At 39.3% G+C, this 19,479-nt stretch overlaps 1 protein-coding gene across 1 annotated transcript in view; it reads right to left on the bottom strand.

The window, feature by feature from the left end:
- The window catches only part of elapor1 (endosome-lysosome associated apoptosis and autophagy regulator 1), a 126,412-nt gene that overhangs the window by 36,608 nt on the left and 70,325 nt on the right, over window positions 1-19,479 (bottom strand). The window contains exons 7-14 of the mRNA XM_060845453.1: window positions 18,934-19,083; window positions 17,795-17,883; window positions 13,459-13,642; window positions 9,941-10,069; window positions 9,012-9,102; window positions 8,158-8,263; window positions 3,531-3,668; window positions 279-542 (exon numbers count right to left, since the gene is read on the bottom strand). Coding sequence (XP_060701436.1) covers window positions 279-542; window positions 3,531-3,668; window positions 8,158-8,263; window positions 9,012-9,102; window positions 9,941-10,069; window positions 13,459-13,642; window positions 17,795-17,883; window positions 18,934-19,083 — 1,151 coding nt within the window. The remainder of the gene's footprint in view (window positions 1-278; window positions 543-3,530; window positions 3,669-8,157; window positions 8,264-9,011; window positions 9,103-9,940; window positions 10,070-13,458; window positions 13,643-17,794; window positions 17,884-18,933; window positions 19,084-19,479) is intronic.

The raw sequence follows: 19,479 nt of genomic DNA, 5'->3' as shown, positions 1-19,479 counted from the left end.
CAGTATCTCACTGGATAAAACACATTATGTATCCCCTTCTGTAATTTCTGTGTGAGTGCTGTGTCAGAACTGAAAACACATTTCCAAAAGGACATGACTCTGCAGCACAAAACTGTGCATTCTGATATTAACAGCGGAGATGTTTTTCTGTCATTTGGGTTATGGCAGTCTAGAGCTGTCTTACACAATGCTACACCAAAATATCCATGAGTATAATCATATTCATAGCAATGATGCCCCACTTATTTTAATCCAGGAATGTAAGTAATAATGATTACCAAATTATTTTGGGTGCCGGGTCCACATGGGATACAAGATTCTTTTCCGTAATGATGATGAGCTTTGAGGTGGGTACTTGGTGGACATGCTTGACATTTACTGGATTCCTTGTCTATGTACTGGCCTGGTGAACATGACACACAAGAAGATCCTGAGGAGGTCGATTCCAGTGCACATGGTCCACAATACGATGATACGCCTCCTATTACATTGGTCACGTTGATGGAGTATATTTTGGCAACATCAGATGAATACACTCGACTCTGAAACATAGAGGCTATAACTTAAATATGTAGTAATTATACATTTTTAAAAATGGTCAATTTGTTGCTGTGTAGAAACTTCATGACACTGTCCATCTGTTCAAAAAGATACATAAAAGTCTCATTTTACCCTTCACAATGCTCAGAATGAATTTTCTTTCTCTGTGAAGGGGAAGTGCCCTGGGAGTTGTGGCCTCAGCTGGTACGACTATAGTCCCAAGCTGAAGGTCTGATAGCAGAATTTGAAGTGAAGATAAGGGCAACAGGTTCAGGAGTGAGGTAAAGAGGGGAGCAGGGCCACAGTATGTAGGGAAAATACAAGCCTTTTCTATGCCTCTGATGGGTATCTCCACTGGGCATGGACTGAACAAACAGAAGCATCCTGCATCCCTCAGCTAACTATAGGGAAACTCACTAATGTTTACTTGGTATGTTGACCATGGCATGGCCATATCTTCAAAGAGCAGCATTAAGATAAGGCCACTTCCAGAGGGTAACACTGTTTTCTTAAATCAGGCTTAATCAGGGGGAGGTGGAAAAGTGGCATAGTTTCCAAACTGTACCACCTTCCACCTGATTAAACAGCAGCTCTCACCTCTCAGCTTAGCACATGAGGGCAATAGAGTTAATATACCCACATTTATGCTGATATGCATCTGGTCACTTACAAAATCTGAATTTATTTGATGCGATATTTCACATATATTGAGGTACCATTCATTGTGATGTGAGATGGGCAGTAAATGATACAGCAGCTGAAGTTAGTTATTTCCTCTTGCTCCAGATATTTGATAACCAACTGTATATCCAAAATGTATTTCATCGTGTTAAAATTTCCATGATTTCTATCTTTCTCCCTCATTAGATTTCTTGTATCATCCTTTCCCATTTATTTTTCTGTTATCCGCAAACTTGGTTACAGTATATCTACTTCTGTCATCCAAGTTATTAATATGTATTGTAAGTAATTGCCACCCCAGCACCGATCCATGTGCCACTTCATTAATTACAGGTTTCAATCCTGAACATGCGCCCTTTATCTCAACTCTCTGTCTTCCACTATTTAGCCAATCCTGTTATTCATCAGTGCTTAAATATCCCAGGCTATTTTTAACAGGCAAAGTTAAATTGACCTGCATATATCTGTATCTGAGGTACTGATTTTGAAATGGTTTAGTAAAAATGTGAGAACAAAAAGAAAATCAAGAAAATTTGTCCCTACTTTTTCACCCTGAAAGATTCACAAAATGTCCCTTCTTTCATCTCATATCGGTTTCAGCTGCTGAGATCAGTGAATAGCGTGTTATCCTATATTTTCTGTCAGAGTCACTTGTAGAGTTAGTAAGGACCCATGTCCAAAAAAGGTTTATTAAGAATAAATGTAAATCTTATCCATTCTAAATAAATCTAATCCTTGAAATAAAAATCTGATATTGAACAATGTCAGTTTTTAAAAGAGATCATGCTGATATAATAAGCTTGCCAGACAGGAATGCAATTGGAAACAAATAGGCCTGACCATTACTACCTTTTTGGATCTTGTAGAAGTTGGGGACAGTCCTAAATTTGACATATATGTTGGATACTGGAATGACAAATAATGATACCACATACATAGATAGAGAGAACCAATGTTCCTGATGTAGCATGCTAGCTCAAATGCAAAAGATTTCTATATATACAGAGCAACACATGCAGAGTTGAATTCCATACTCTATGAAAGTTTTTCATAAGATATCCTTATTTTTTTTTAATATGACATAAGTGTTTAGAATAAAACTTTGCAGTAGAAGAGCACAGCTGTTCAAATGGTCACAGACACCCTGCGTTTGGCTTTGAAAACTAATCAGCTACCCTCAAGGGTGGAATATGACCATAAATCTTACTGAAAGCAATTATGTTCATAAACACGAATCCACATCCCTGTCTTTTGAATTACTAACCCAAAAATTTATAAAAATATAGAGCAGAATTTCACACTGCCCTCTGAGTGACTTAGAGGTCCGGAGCATGCAAATACGATGGGGAGCATTTTCTAGTACCTATCAAATCGCAATTTTGTAAGGGGTTGGGCAGGGAGGGGGAGATGCTGCTGTAACTGATTCGGGGGAATAGTGATGTGCCTTTGATATGGGGTCCCTGGATGTCTAGACAATCCCACATTTCTCCTTCCCACTGCCCTGTGTCTATCGCTTCTATTGAACTGCCCTTTCTTGACCAGTCAGCCTGGACCAGGCATTACTTTTCCCACTTACCTTGCCTCTGGCTCCAGCATCGAACATTCTTGGGGAACTGGCTGCAGTTCTAACAATGGTCATTATGGCCATTGGTACTCCTGAGACCAAATAGCTGCCAACATCTAAGTGACTGGTTTTCTCGTAAGGACATCTTCCTAGATGAGGGTGCAAATGTTGTCTTGCCGTAATTAACATCACCACAGTTATTACATCACTGTGAAGTTACCTGTATTGGCATTTATCCAGGGCATCCACTCATTCGACATAAAATTCAGCTCATGGTTTCATTGAAAAAATCAATAGCATGGCTTATTTCTCATACTTGAAAGTAAATTATCAAGAAGGTGACAAGAGTCCTAAAACAGGTAGAAATCTATGGGCTGGAATTTGCTTGAGATAACTTAGGTCAAAATTTACACCAATTTCTACCGATGCCAATTTATGCTGAAATTTCTGAGAATCTTATTCGCACATGTCAGGTGATCTGGCAGAAAACAATTAGAATGCAGGATAATCAACCAAAGCCTGAGGAAACTAGAATATAGGCCAGTTTCCTTCTTTATGTCCTTAGTGATGTACTGAAAACTGATCTATTAAAAACCTCACAACTTAATTTCTACACATTAGATGCAGCATGTATAAGAAAATGCAATTATTAATATATCAGATCCAACATAATATTAATTATCAATATGTCATAAAAATGAAATTGTGTAGAAAATGTAGCAGTCATTGCTCTGTAAAGGTATACCTGTTCAAATGAAGCAGTGCGCTGGAATGCCCACATAAAAACAAGTGATGTATTTCTTTCAATCACATATGTGTAGGACTGCTTTTCCCTGGAGCCATTCCAGACTTCCACTGATCTTGTATTTTCTCTAGTAGGTCCCTGAAATATTTGCAGATTATTTTAGGATTGTAACACGAAGAAAAACTCCAAAAAAGATGTTCCATTTGGCTGAATTGTCCCATGATCCAAAATGTAATAAATATTCATTGTCGTGGTACATTGTCTCCCTTTGTCCTGCTTTGTGTTATAGCACTGCTTGTTCACATTTTGTTTTAGGGAGTAAAAGCATGTCTAAGCTCATGTCTGCGTACCCAAAACATCAATTTTCCTGCTCCTTGGATGCTGCCTGATCTGCTGGTGCTTTTCCAGTACCACACTCTTGACTACTAAGTACCATCAGTCTGTCTTAAAGAAAAGTAATTTGCCATGCCTCCACACAAAAGAATATATTTGCACTGGTGGTGTGGACACCTCAATAGATGTTATAGTTAAAGATTAGATTAGATTAGATCTAAGGTAAGAGTGGATTGTATAAAATTACAAATACAGATTCAGAGTGGTTCAATCAACTCCTCAAGCTTGCTTTTCCACACAATAACGTCATGGTAGACAAGCAGGAGGCTGGACGAACACAGCAAGCAAGCCAGCCAGCATCAGGTGGTAGAGAAGTCAACGTTTTGGGTGTAACTCTTCTTCAGCACTGGGGGTGGATGTAAGGAGAGCTGCAGATAAATGGGGGGGGGGGTGCAGAGTAGTGAGGTGGGTTTAAGTAAACCAATAAGATCATGGCTGATCTGATTTTTACCTCAAATCTATATTCTTGTATATACCTGATTACCTTTTATCCTCTTGTTTAACAAAAATCTATCTATCCGCCTTAAAAATATTCAATAAAAATATTCCACAATCTTCTTGGGAAGAGATTTCAAAAGATTCCCGACCTACTATGAGTAAAAAAGTCAGCTTGTCTCTTTTTTAAATGGCAATCCCCGATTTTTGACCAATGACCCCTTAGTTCTTCATTTTTTCCATCAGAGGAAACATCCTTCAATATCTCCCATGTTAACACCTGTCAGGATCTTATATGGTTCAAACAAGCTACCTCTTACTCTTCGAAACTCCAGTAGATACAAGCCTAGCCTGACCACCCTTACTCACAAGACAATCCACTCATTGCCAATATTAGTAAACCTCCTCTGAACTGCTTCCAAAACAATATATCCTTCCATAAATAAGGTACCAATACCATATACAATACTCCACATATGGTCTCAGTGGTATTATACAACTTAAGTCATAGAATTCCTACAGAGTGCAAGCAGGCCATTTGGCCCATTGGGTTCATACTGACCCTCCAAATGAGCATCTCACCCAGACGCACCCAATCCCTGTAACGTTGCATTTCCTTGGGACTAATCCACCTAGCCTGTACATCCCTCGACACCTTGGGCAATTCAGCATGACCAGTCCACCTAACCGGCACATCTTTGGACTATGGGAGGAAACTGCAGCACATGGAGGAAACTCAAGCAGACACGAAGACAAAGTACAAACTCCACACAAACAGTCACCCGAAGGTGGCATCAAACCTAGATCCCTGGTGCTGAGGCAGCAGTGCTAACCACTGAGACACCATGCTGCCCTTAAGTTAACCTCCCTATTTTTGTGTTCAGTTCCTCATAATGGGGAAATGATAAATTATAACATTCTATAGCTTTCCCAATTACTTGTTATCCTTCCATACTAACATAAGGACATCAAGATCGCTCTGCATCTCAATCTCTTGCCATTAAGAAATTTTTGTTTAATAATTCCTGCCAAAATGGACAATTTCACACTTATGCACATTCATTTAACCAATCTAACTCCGTGTAGCTTTCTTACATCCTCTTTACAAGTTACTTTCCTACTGATTTTGTGTCAACAGAGCATTTGCCAACCAACCCTTATGTCCTTTCATTCAAGCCATTTATTTAAATTATAAACAGTTGACGTCCCAGTTGACTGATCCAGTGGCAGACTACTCATTTTTCCAACTACACATTTTGCAAACATTAAAAACCCATTTATGCCAACTTTCTGCTTTCTTTTAGCCAATGAATCTTCTATTCATGTCATTCTATCATACACCATAAGCTTTTTGAGCAACAAGCCTTGATGTGGCATTTTCTTAAATACCTTTTTTGGAAATCTAAATACAGTGCATCCACCTGTTTCTCTTTTCCACAGCATGTGTTATCACTTGAAATAATTCCAACAGATTGGGCAAACATGATTTCCCTTACATAAAACAATATGGACTCTGCCTGATTACCCTGAACTTATGTAAATGTCCAGCTCTAATTTCTTTAATAATAGCTTCTTCTGTTTTCCCTTTGGCAGCATGTAGATTCTTGCCCTCTGTCTCCCTCCTCTTTTGAATGAAGGAGCTACATTTTGTTATCTTCCAATCTAATGGGACTATCCCTGGATCAACAGAGGTTTGGAAAATTACAATAAATGCATCAATTATCTTTCTTTTTGAAGACTTTAGGATGAAGTCCAGGCACTTGTCTGCCCGCAGATCCAAAAATTTGCTCAATACTATTTCTCTGGTGATTGTGATTTTCCTAAATTCATCCCTCCTTTCTATTTCCTGAATTATTGATGCTTCTGGGATGTTATTTGTATCCTTTATATTAAAGACCAATGCAAAATACCTGTTCAATTGATCTGCTACCTCCTTATTTTCAAGGATTAATTTTCAAGACTTGCTTTCTATAGGACTAATGCTCACTTTATTAACTTTTCTAAAATAAAATTATAGAAATTCTTACTTTCTGTTTTTATATTTCAGGCTAATTTTCTCTTGTGCTCTATTTTCCCTTTCTTATTAATTTACTTGTTACTTGGTTAGATCCTTGTCATGAGACTCTTATATCTGTCATGTTATTCTAGCTATTTGTCTCCAGCAACATCTTATTTTTAATTTTTTGTAATTATCTCTCTGCTTCAATTACCTGGATTATAGATAATTTCCTACATTTACTATTCAGCAACTGACACTTTACTTAACTGTCTAACACTTTTGATCACCTGCAGAGACTTATTATTCGATACTCCACTCGCAACATTTGTATGACCTTTTGATCTCTCTGCCCATTAATCTTTCTGCCTATAAATTCTGTGCCTGTATGCCCTTCTTCACTTCACCTGAAGGGGCAGTGGTCTGAAAGCCTGTGATTTCAAATAAAATTGATGGACTATCGCCTGGTGTCCTGTGACTTCTGGCCTTGTCTACCCCAGCCCAACTCCAGCATCACCACATCATACTAATTTTTTGTTACCTTTGCTGGTTTTGATATTTGATCCTATCTTCAGACCACCCTTTCCACAAATATTTGCTTTTTGGTACCATTCTTAACCTTTCTAGTTAAACATAGACGGTGGGTCAGTTCTTTGGAATTTCTTGTACTTGTTGGAATGTATCTATTCTCTGTGTTCTGAAATGTTCCATTAAATATTTACCACTACGTATCTATTCATTTATCCTTCAACTTAACTTGCCAATTCACTTTAACTAGCTTTGTTTACATGCTCTCATAATTGTCCATATTTAATTTTTTTTACATTGTACATTGAATGCCCTAACCTGTGACAGAATGAGGCTCTGACCTTCTTAAAAAATATGAATAGAGAAATTCACTCACAATACATGATTCCATGCAGATGCAACTTGTGCTTATATATATTTTATTTACCTTTTCTTTTCCTAACCAGCCAGTTCGGAGATGTTGCCTTTCTGTTTTTGTGTTCTAAGGTAATAAAATTCATCTTTCTTTCACTCAAGAAATTGGCTGCTTAATTTTGATCTAGTTAATTACATTTTAATTTAAGTATGAAAGTTGTATGCCATAAACAAAATCAAAATATTTGTTGCTTCTGACCAAGCGAGTGTTAAAAAGAGGGGAAGCAATTCCATCTCCTCACCTCATTATAAGATTCTCTCAATTTTCTTCCCTCCAGTTTCTAATCTTCAATACAGATTTATTCATGGTGCCTCATCTTCCGCCTGGGAACCCTCCAACCACAAGGAATGAACTCAGATTTCTCCAGTTTCCTCATTTCCCCTCCCCCCACCTTGTCTCAGTCGGTTCCCTCAACTCAGCACCGCCCTCCTAACCTGCAATCTTCTTCCTGACCTCTCCGCCCCCACCCCACTCCAACCTATCACCCTCACCTTGACCTCCTTCCACCTATCACATCTCCATCACCCCTCCCCCAAGTCCCTCCTCCCTACCTTTTATCTTAGCCTGCCTGGCACATTCTCCTCATTCCTGATGAAGGGCTCTGGCCCGAAACGTCAAATTTCCTGTTCCTTGGATGCTGCCTAACCTGCTGTGCTTTAACCAGCAACACATTTTCAGCTCTGATCTCCAGCATCTGCAGACCTCACTTTTTTATCCTCAAGATCTTGCACAATGTAAGAAATTTAAATTCATTCAAAGGTCCTCAATAAATTAAGCTTATCCCCCTCCATACCTTACGTAAAGCTGCACAAATCAAATCCATTCAATCTCACGGCAAAAATAAATACAGCATGACTTACCACCAAGAAATATAACTCGCAGTCTGCAGTGCACATTGTCTCAAAGATAAAAGTGATCCGAGCAACTTCTGGATTGTCTAGGTTCTCCACTGTTGACTGTGGGGGTCTGTGAAATTAATCAGATGTGATAAGAAGGTAAGAAAGAGGAACAGGAGAAGAGCATATAGCTCGTTGAGTTTGCCATACCATTCAATATGATATCACTGATCTTGTCTGACGAAGGGATGCATAAATATATTTTTTAAATAGATGTTTTTTTCTGTTTTATGTTGTCACACTTAAAGAAGTCATATTAATGCAGATCCCTTTAACATATTTTCTTATCAAAATATAATTACGTCAAAATAAATTAAATTTTCTAGTATTTGGGCCCTGTCATCAAAATGTCTGCTGTAATAAGTGAAGTTTTATTTAAGGAGACTTGTTTAAATTCATGTAGCTAATGCACTACCTTTGTACCTACACCTTAACAAGGTCATCTGAGAAAACCTAAGTCTGCCTCTACTCTCACCTCAGATTTATAATTAGAAATTAGGTTATTTCATCAGATCTGAATAAAATGTCTGCACAGGAATGAGTCAACACTGCTGACCTTCTGGTTTGTGGACCAAGAAGCAGCATTAGAGACACTACCTGGAGATAACTGCATTGAACCATATTGCAGTAGCATGCTAGCATTAAGTAAGTATGTCATTTGGTCAAGGAAAATACAAGGGAGAAAGTGAAGATTGTAAGAATACATAGATTTTAAGAATCTACCAAATGATTATTAAAAATCATGAAAGATATCCGATAGCTTCATGAAGTCCTTGCTTATGCCATAAAAGTAATATGCTTTGAGGACTTTTTCTTACCTAAATCCAGGAACATTCATCATTAGCAACAAGTAATTATTGCCAGCACTTGCAATCGAACTATGTATGTGATCTCCAGCTACCTCCCATCCTGAAACAATGAAATTTCTTTAAAAGAATTGCAGCTATTTCTCCACAGAATAAGTACCTAGCATCCGACAAATACTAGCTTCTCCCTCAAACATGATGTTCAGTTGGACTCTCAGAAAAGTACATTCACGCTAATAGGTACCAATACCCCCTCTACAGCTCCAATATATAACAAAGAACAAAGGACATTCATAATGCCAAGCTCCCAACCACTTTGCAAGGTTCTAGCTGAGGCATAAAGTGGTGATTGGTTGGGGTAGTGGAAATGTTTTCTGCCGAAAGCAGTGACAAGGAAGCCATGATTATGAGTTAATGTCTTTCCATATCATTTTGTTGTTGGTTCCTAAGCAAGTACCCAAGCAGACCTGCCATAATAAGTTGATGGTTGGGCTTTTTGATGGCACCCTCAGATCAGAAGATACAAAATGGTAAGGAGCAAGGTCATGGGGGCTTAAAATGCTTAGTACCTTTCACTTACTTCAATTTCAGCATCTTATCTGACAAAGGCTGGGATCAGAATTAAGAAATTACACATGTAATGAAGGAATAAAGGAAAAGAATCACACAGTTAGGTATGCAAAGGTAAGGCTGACAAGCTGCAAATAAATCTTATTGGCAACTAGTGGAGTGACAAACGAAACAGTAAAGACTTGTTAAAAGTTTATGTGACAGACCAATATGATCAATAATAATTGAAAGTGTGCTAATTGTGCATATTGAATGGAAAAACAAAATATATCATAGAAGGAACTGGTACATAAATGGTTTAGACAGAATATTAGTTTAACTATTTATTATGTAAATGATATATTATTTGATGTACAATTTTTATTATTTACCTGGCGTTTCTCCACAGTCTTGATTCATTCCACTGAAACATGAACTAAACATATTTTTAGGCAAAGTATTCCACCATTTGTATTCAAATCCCAATACTGGTTCAGTGCCAACAGGACACTTAGTACATTCTGCAGAAAAACAAATATGAGGAAGTTATTTAATCAACCGGTTGTATCTGTTACAGTTTGTTTTAGTAATGCACCCAACTGTGCTCCATAGAGTTACCTACAAATGTCTCCTCACAGTCCACTTCTTTTAGGGTAGCACTTCAGAAAGAATCAGCTTATACACATTTCCAGGACCTTTGTTGGCAAAATCAGGAAACACTGATGACTCTGCCCATTTCTCCATTCGAGGGGTGGAATTTTCAAGAATGTATCTTTTTTCCGATAATGTGAGTGATATAATTTTATAAGTCTTCACTGAATGAGCCACAGATCCAGATTATAAACTAAAATGCATTTTGATCATGGGGTTTTGCCTATTAATAATTGGACCATCATGAACAATACTCTTGAACCACTGATGTCCACTGCTGTTAAATGTTGCAACTCAGCAGCAACATGGCCCCATAAAACTACTATTTAAAAGCCAGTGAGCTTGTTGCTTGTTAACGTTTGCCTACATGAAGCCATACAAGGACACCATGCTGTCCCAGCATGAGAATAATTTAAAGAACTGTAGTTTGATCATGAGAAAATTGCATCTTATCTTTGTGTATCTTATTTTTGAACGAATTCATCAGCATTCATTTGGAACAGATAATGTATAGATTAAACAAAGCTAGTCACAAATTAGCATTTAAAAATGCTAATTTATCATCATTGGGAGCCACACAAACTCATGTCACTCCTACCTGTTATGAGTTACAAACTCTGTTGTTGTGTTTCTGGAGACTTCTGCAGCACGTAATTGGGGAGTTGGTATTATTAATTTTAAATATATTGTCATTCAAAGCTATACCTTCAAACCACAAATTACATGGAATGAAAAACAAGATTCACTTTACAAAGTGACATTCACAGCAACAGGTGAAGGAACTACTATCGTTATTTGCATGTATCAAATATCATGACATTTCACCCAAGTGATTATGCTCAAAACGTTTTGCTAGACTTATTGATACAACTGCATCAGAGAGATATGGGTATAGAATGAAAACAATGGGATACTATATACTGGTCATAGGTCAATCAAGGAAACAAGGTTGGGATGTGCTGACGTAACAAACCATATCAACACAAAGAACCACAACACCCTCATGAGATTCCATCAATCTCTTAATTCAAAACTTAACACATTTTTCAACATGCATGTGAAAATTTTTTTTTTGGTCATTGAACACTTTTCCAAATTTCCAATTGTCATCTGTGGCAGAGGCATTTAGTGTAATACACAGACTATTTAGGCACCTAAAGAGAGGTCATAACTGTACAATGGCGACATGTGCAGATCAGAGTTGCAAATTCTATGGCAGGTATTTCACCACCTATTTCCTAGAGCCTGCTCTCCATCTACAAAGCACAAGTGGGGAGTGTGGTGGAATTGTACCTCCTTGCCTGGATGAGTTAGCTCCAACAAAATTCAAGAAGCTTGATATCACTCAGGATGAATCTGCCCATTTATTTGACTCCAACCATCATGAAAGTATCAAACAATGTAACAACATGCAAGAAACCAGCACACATAGCTAGTTGAGAAAAACCCAAGTGTGAAGTATAGATTTTAGGAAGGCCACACCACCAAAAGATCTGAAAGGATTGTCAAATCACCTGATTTACAATTTATTCATTTATTGTCACTTGCATTTTACAGTGAATAATACAGTAATATTCAGTGAGATGTTTCTATAGTTGCTACAATCTGGCACCATTTTGAATAGTCTAAGGACAAAAAGGATAAAAGGTATAATTGAAAGAGAGCCCTGAGCCAGCTCACGAGCCATGCCTGCGCCATCACCTCTCCTCCACCACCTTGCTGCCACCTGAGCTGGACCCACCAACATAGAAGTCAGCACTCTTTAGGTGCCAGCTCTTTGCTGCTGGGCCTAGATTGCCAATGCCACTGCCAATGCCAGGTTCTGTGTTGAGCCCACACTTGCCTCACAACCAGACGTTTCTAGCTCTGGGCGTACCATGCTGCCGCCTCTGCAACCGCCACCCTGCCCACACTAGGAGTTTCCACTCCAGGCCTACTGCAACCAGAAGTCCCTAGCTCTGTTGCCAGAGCGGATGACACCATCTTACGAAGAGTCCCACTTCGACACCCTCCTTTGAGATGTCTCCTTGCTGGCTCCATGAAAAGTCTGCTGCAACCACTGGCCTCAAACACCAAGAGGACATCCCCGCTGCTGCTGCCACATCCACCTCCTGTTGTTGTAAGGATCTGCATCCGCTTCTGCCTCCAACCGCCAGGAGAAGCTGCCATTTTGTGTACGGCCTGCTTGTAGCAGCCTCGCTAACTAACCCACCACAAAAGGCTCCAAGAAAGGGAAAATGAAAGAAAAGGAGAAGTAAAAAGAAAAAAGAAAGAAAGCAGACAGGAGTGGATGAGCCCAGGCAAGGTCCTGCATGCAGCCCTGCTACTCCACTGCACGTCATGTAGACCTATAGACCTTTAAACTCATAAAATGTTTCAATTCTTGTTTCTGTGAAAATTGTTTTGAAAATATCTAATGTATATGTCTGTCTTTTCACTTTTGGTGCATGTAAATGTTTCTTGGATGTAAGAGGGTATTGTATTAGTGGTTTAAGAGCTACTAATCAGCCAAAGATTAGGCTAACACCACATAATCAACAACCATGGGGAATCCAAGAAACAGCTGCCTGGATTAAGGATGTGTAGGTGAGTCACTCTGCAACTTTCAAATGATCAGTTTCTCCATAAATTAAATCTTTCCAAGATTTTTCAAGTCAATTGAACTGGTCTCACTTACTACAATAGTATGAGAGTGACACATAACATGTACACAACAGGCATGACGCTCACTACAGGCCAAGTATTGTGGTCAGATCCCAGACTGTGAGTGATCACTGGTGAAGGGAAGGTGGGGGTGGTTGTAGGGTGAGGCTCTTGTGTGAAGTGAACAGAGGGGAATTGGGAGCATGGATAGGAGGATGGTTTTCACCGTGTCCCCTCTCCCTGATGTCTGGTCCTTCAATGAGATACAACGTCCCTTTGAATGAAATATTCAGCCCATCCCCAACTACCCCAGAAGCCTACAAAACAACCCCATAGAAGTTTGCATGTTTTGGTCCCTGCATAAGGAGTCCTCTACTCACTACTGAGTCATACTACTGCCATTATGCATAGATCCAATTAATGTTATTAAACTGCATTTCCTATATCACAATAGGCAGCTTACAAGGATGCTTAACTCACTCAAGGCCTTTAATTTTAACCAGTAAAAACATACTAAATGCATTACTCTCTTTAGAAAGTTTAAAAGTTTATTTTTTCACAAAGTACATTTCATGTATACTTGCCAAAAATGCCCAAACAAACACAATCATTTTACCTTGAGATCCATCTGAGTAAAATCCGTACTGACATGGCTCACAGTTATGAGTACCATTAATTTGGACAAAGCCTGGGTTACATGGTTGACATGGCTTCTTGGCTCCCGACACAGGAAGTTTCACTGCTCCCTTTGCATCTTCACTGCAGAGTTTGGGTTCAATCCATTTATACATTACCTGTGTCTGGAAGATCAAGGAAGAGAACAAGGAAAAAAAGTTACTTCAGTGCCGCAGGCTTGAAACAACCAACCTAGAAAAAAAAGTCAAGGAAATTAAAGCGAGACAATTGTTTCATTCCTTTCAATCAAATACTTGCTCATCAAGTTTTGTTAATGTTCAGCAATTTTGATTTTGACAATGAGATTTTCTTTCCAAATTCAAGGGCATTAGTGTCCTGCACGGAACACACCCCAGATTGCTAGTTACCTGCAATCAAGATTACCGTAAAGCATCCTGTCCTCTGCCTGATGTGGTAATCTGACTATTAAGAACTTTTTGAGACTTAAATAGTAGGTGCTTTTCTGTTGTGGTTTTTCTAGCATTTCTGAAGTTAGGTAGACCCACTAGCGAGTTTAATCTATTTAAGATTTTTACAGAAGAAAGAAGAAATAGATTTCCACTATTTTAGTTCAGGCTGAATGTTAATTTTGTGTGGGATTGCCATGGAGACAGTCCTGAAAAAGCAGGAACACGGTGAACAAACTTGGTGAAAAACCTGAAATGCTAGAATCAGTTTTAAACTTGTTCAGCAACTATTGTTAAAATGAAAGTCAATAGCACAATATTGCCTCATTAATCATGATGCTGAAGAATGTCTACTACCAGATGTCCAAAGTAGCTCACTCTTTCAGTCAATACATCCCTTTAAAATAAGCAAACTGGAGTCCAACAGAGTAAATAGAGCTCCACTTGTTATTTTAACTTGGAACTGGCTGGCCTTCACTGTACAGGTTCTAATCAGTTCCATGAGAGAGAGGCCTACTGGCCATTTCTGAGCCAAGGTACCAAGGATATGAGCCCGACTCTTTACAGAGAGCTGGAAAGAGAGTTAGGTTACTGATTGAGAAGGATAAACAGTAACATGAGAGAGCGGCCTCAGCAGGATCCCTTGTGGTTAGGAAAGCAAGCTGTATGAGGTCACAGTCAGGAAGTGGTGTGGGAGGGTCAAGAAGCCATCGAATAATGAGGCCATTAAGTGATCACCGAGGTCAAGGCCTTCAGAGGCAGAGTAAGGTATCCTATATGAGAGGCAGAGGTGTAGCTGTTGTCACTTAAAGAGTAATCCTGAGACCAGAACTAATGTTCTGTAAACACGGGTTCAAATCCCACCATAGCTGATGGTGAAATTTGAATTCAGATATCGAACCTTGATTGTAGTTTAATGGTGACCATGAAATCATTGTTGATTGTTGTAAAAGCCTATCTGGTTCACTAATGTCCCAGAAGAAAAGGTAAATATGCCTCCTTTACATGGTCTGGCCACATGTGACTCTAGACTGCAGCAAAATAGCCTCTGAAATGATCTAGCAAGCTAATCAATTGTAACGAACTGATGCAAAATCTCAAAAAAAAGATTGGTTGGGTCACCTGGTGTCAACAAAGTCATTGACAATGACGATGGGACCCAGTCAATCCTTGCAAAATTCTGACATCTGGAGGACTGTGCCAAAACTTGGACAGCAGAACCAGCAACAACCTGATAAGAATCATACCTAACAGATGATGTCCAAACATTCATTCACTATCCCTAGTAGGTTCTGTCCCACTGACAGGACAGACCCACCAAGGCCATGGCATAATGATATACACTTGGGAGGGAGTTTCCCTGAGAGCCTTCCGTATTGATTCTGGATCCATAAGCTCTCCAGTGTGTCCGCCTAACTTGTCCCAAGTCTTTTCAATGTTGAATTTTGACTCTCAATGTTACAACTTCTCACTAAATTTTGTGCACATCACAATTATAAAGTATATTCCAAAATCGGAATTTGACTAACTTCGTACACAAAGGAAAATCTCTTTGATACACTGTCATAAACCAGAGTAAAGTTTTAATTCAATCTTCTGCTTTTAATTCATTACGAATGCAACTGAGCTGTTGGTACCATTTCCCATGGAGTTATGTGGAGTGAGATGGAAGTGACCTCTGAGTTTACAAACCTCTGGCACCAGAACGCTACAGGGCAGGAAGGACCTTTCAAACTGCAGAGCATGACCCTGAAAATGTCTGGATGAAAAGGCAAGATCACTCCCTGCTTCCAGTACAGGGATGTGGAAGTGCTAGTGGAGAGGAAGGTGCCAAAGAGTCAATGCCAGATACAGATAGCCTGGCAGCATTAGTCCTAAATTAAGAGAGATTCCCAGCAAAATCGCGAGAAGTTCAATGATTTTCAGTGCTCTTCGAAGGGAAGTACCGCCATTTTTTCTCTGCTACATCACACTCACAGGACCACCAATCACTAACTTTGCCACAGCACACACATTTCATCAACACTCATGTCCTGCAACTCTCAGTATTGCACACATCATGCTCTGTCAAGGGTTCACGTTATTTCATCTTCCAAGATCATTAATCTTTTGTGCCATTTGTACTCTTTACTCACTTGACCTCTCTTGCCCACGTATGACCATTAATTGCTTTTGTATCCATTTCCATCATACTCACTATTCACCTTTGTCTCATTGCTGAGACACTGACCCAATTGCAGACTGATGTCTCAACAGCACCTTGACTGTCCAAATTGGAATCCCTGTACTGCTTACACTTGCAGAACTAACCATGGTGAGCCTTATGTGATGTAGTGCCTCTTCACCCCACGAAGGAGTTTTCCCCTTTGACATGCCCATTCACTTGAAACACATACTTGTGTTTGCTGCAAGAGCTGCTTGTACATGTTGCAACTCTGATGTTGATTTGGCACAGTGCCATATAGTGGTATGTTCACTCCCAACTGACTGATAGATTGACATTTCAGTGCTTCACACTGTTATAAGCTACCTGGTTCTTCTCCACGTTAAAAAGCAAATTAAATTGCAGAGGTTGGCAGCTTAGATCCATAAGTTGTATGTGTCCATGTTAGCACAAAGTTAGCCTGCATAGACTATCATAGAATTCATACAGTGTGGAAACAGGCCCTTCAGCCCAACAAGTCCGCACCGTCACTACGAACAGTAACCCATCCAGACCCATTCTCCCAATCTATTATTCTATATTTACAAATGACTAATGCACCTAACCTACACATCCCTGGATACTATGGGCAATTTAGCATAGCCAATTCACCTAACCTGCTTTGGATTATGGGAGGAAACAAGAGCATCAGGAAGAAACCCACACAGACATGGGGAGAACAGACAGATGCCTGAGTTTGGAATCGAACCCTGGTCCCTGTTGCTGTGAGGCAGCAGTGCTAACCAATGAGCCACCTTGCCACCAACAGACATGTAGACACGTAAGATATTTGGCATTCTTAGTGTGCTGAGTGATCTGGTCAAAGAATATGGGTCATGAGTGTCCATCAGGTCCAAAATAAAATTCTTGAAGGACAGAAATGGTGTCTGAGTTGTTCCGACAGCAGGCATGTTGATGTGATCAAGCTGGTGATTTGCCGATGCAGAGTTGCCTGAAAGCGAGAGGAGGAGACTAGCCGTGGACTCTGCAGAGAAATTGCGCAGAGGAAGCAGCTCTCAGATGACTAGGACAGGCATTTAATGAGCTGTAGTCACCAGGTACATGCTCTGTTTCAACTGCCTGAATTTGTGCCATTCAACTTTTTGGTGGAGCAGAGAAGAATTGGTAGTGGGAAAGCAGGCAGGTTGGAGGCTTAAGGAAGTGCAGATACATAGAAATAAGGTTGTTGCCATTCATCGGTGAGATTGTGAAGTCACCATTTAAGGCTTCAGGGAAATATTGGGAAATGTTTTCTCAATGTTAAGAATGATTGTTTCATTCTCAACTTATTTGTTACCTTATGTGCTATTACTCTCACCATATCAGGAAGGAGAAACTTTCACACGGGGACTGAGGAGAACCCCAGCATTAGGTTTTGCTCCTCTGAGGTCCTAAGCTATTCTGTTCACGAGTACATATAACATCCATTATAGTGGATGGTACTAATGATACCAAGTGAAAGTGAGGACTGCAGATGCTGGAGATTAGAGTCGAGAGTATGGTGCTGGAAAAGCACAGCAGGTCAGGCAGCATCCAAGAAGCGGGTACTAATGATACTGCTGAGCATTAACCCTTTTAGACCCATATCCAAACAGCAGATGGCCATCTTTATGCAAAATGTTTAGCAAATCAGTTAAAATCCCAAAAGTTCTCGCTAAGAGTATTACCTTTCCTTCGACATCACATGGTGTGTGTGTAGAGAAATAGTCCTTCCCTGAGCATGGAGACCGTGGTTTGCATGTTCCTGAACCAGGCTCTGAATCAAAAAGATCAAAAAGAATGAAAGACAAATAGATAAATGTCATGGCATCTAAGCACACACAATGAATGAGATCCAATTGTGATGAATAAAAACAAGCAAAATATTTTTGATACAAATATACACAAGAAATGAGCAAGCCAAAGTACAGATAATCTTCATTCATTTTATTGTTCATGTCTTTGGGTGTAAAATTACAGCTATAACACAAGGGGCATTAGCTGATGCACCACATGGGAATAATACAACCATAAGGAGCCACATCAAAAGCAAGCATTTCTTTTCTGTTCTCTAGGTTGGTATGACTGCCTTACAGTATTAAAGGGATCAGGTGCAGACAAATTATTTCAAGCAACGATGGCTCAGGGTGTTAAGCGATTGGATTATTGACCATCTAGTTGGGGAAAGTAAGCACTTTTGACACTTACTTGAGAATTGTGAGAATGCCAGAGAAGCAAAGAGCAAAATGGGTTCTGTTATGAAGTAACCACTAGCTTTCCCTATCTGGCCAATAAGTAAAACGATTCTGCTTAGACGAAGTCCTATAGGAGCATATGGCTCTGACTAAACTGTGCTCCAGTTAAACCACACACATCCATAAACAGAGAACATATGAAAAAGGAGGCAAATGGAAATATTAAGAAGGCTTCTCATTTGCAAACCCAAAATGGTATGTCAGAAGGAACAGCAGGCATTAAATGGGTAAATTTCCTTACACAAATGACATGTACCTCTTTGTACATCAGAAAGTCAGAAGACTCAAGCCCTGATATTCGGTCGTGTGATATTAGTTTGACTTTAATATGGTTGTGTGAAATTTCTTTCTTTACCATTTTGACATATTTAAAACAAATGGACTGACACCTCTTGTAGAGAGAACAATTTTAGATGATAGTTTTAACTTTCTGTACATTTGTATCTTTACAGAAAACAAAGTGTTCCTTTGCTAATTGTGGCATGAGTGCTTAATTGCCTAAATAATATGAATGTAACTAGGGTACGATAAGATTCACAATTAATTCACTGATTATTTCAGTCATCTGTTACCTGAGTATTTATCTTTTTCACATGCTTGACATGAAGTTGCTGCTCTTGGAGAATAGGTGTTTCTTGCACATAAATGACAATGAGAGGATCCAGGTTTTGCATTAAACGTGCCTGGTTTACATGGAAAACATTCTGATGTATAGGCTACTCCTTAAAAATAAACAAACCCAGATAATTATTGACAAAGAAAGACAAAGGCTAATTAATTAAACCAGATCTCTTTTGTAACTTGCAGCTTAGTTGCATCAATTCCATTGACCAATTTTCACTTCAGTCCAGAAATGAAACTGGACACAAAACACAATGACTATATCCGTATGCCAATTTACTTTCTCCTATGGACAATTATCAAATATAATCAATGCTGCCTGCAATCAGTTCACGTTCCCAATCTCGACATTGGGTGCCATAATAACATACTTGGACTTACATTGTGTTTTTCTCATCAACCTGTTTTAAACTGCTTTGCACAAGTAGTTTGAAAATCCAAACATGGTCAAACAGGGCAAGTGTTCCACTGTTACATTAGGCACACGACAAAGTGAT

Source organism: Hemiscyllium ocellatum, chromosome 26, assembly GCF_020745735.1.
Source record: "Hemiscyllium ocellatum isolate sHemOce1 chromosome 26, sHemOce1.pat.X.cur, whole genome shotgun sequence".
Lineage (NCBI taxonomy): Eukaryota > Metazoa > Chordata > Chondrichthyes > Orectolobiformes > Hemiscylliidae > Hemiscyllium > Hemiscyllium ocellatum.
This window is presented reverse-complemented; position numbering and strand designations above follow the sequence as displayed.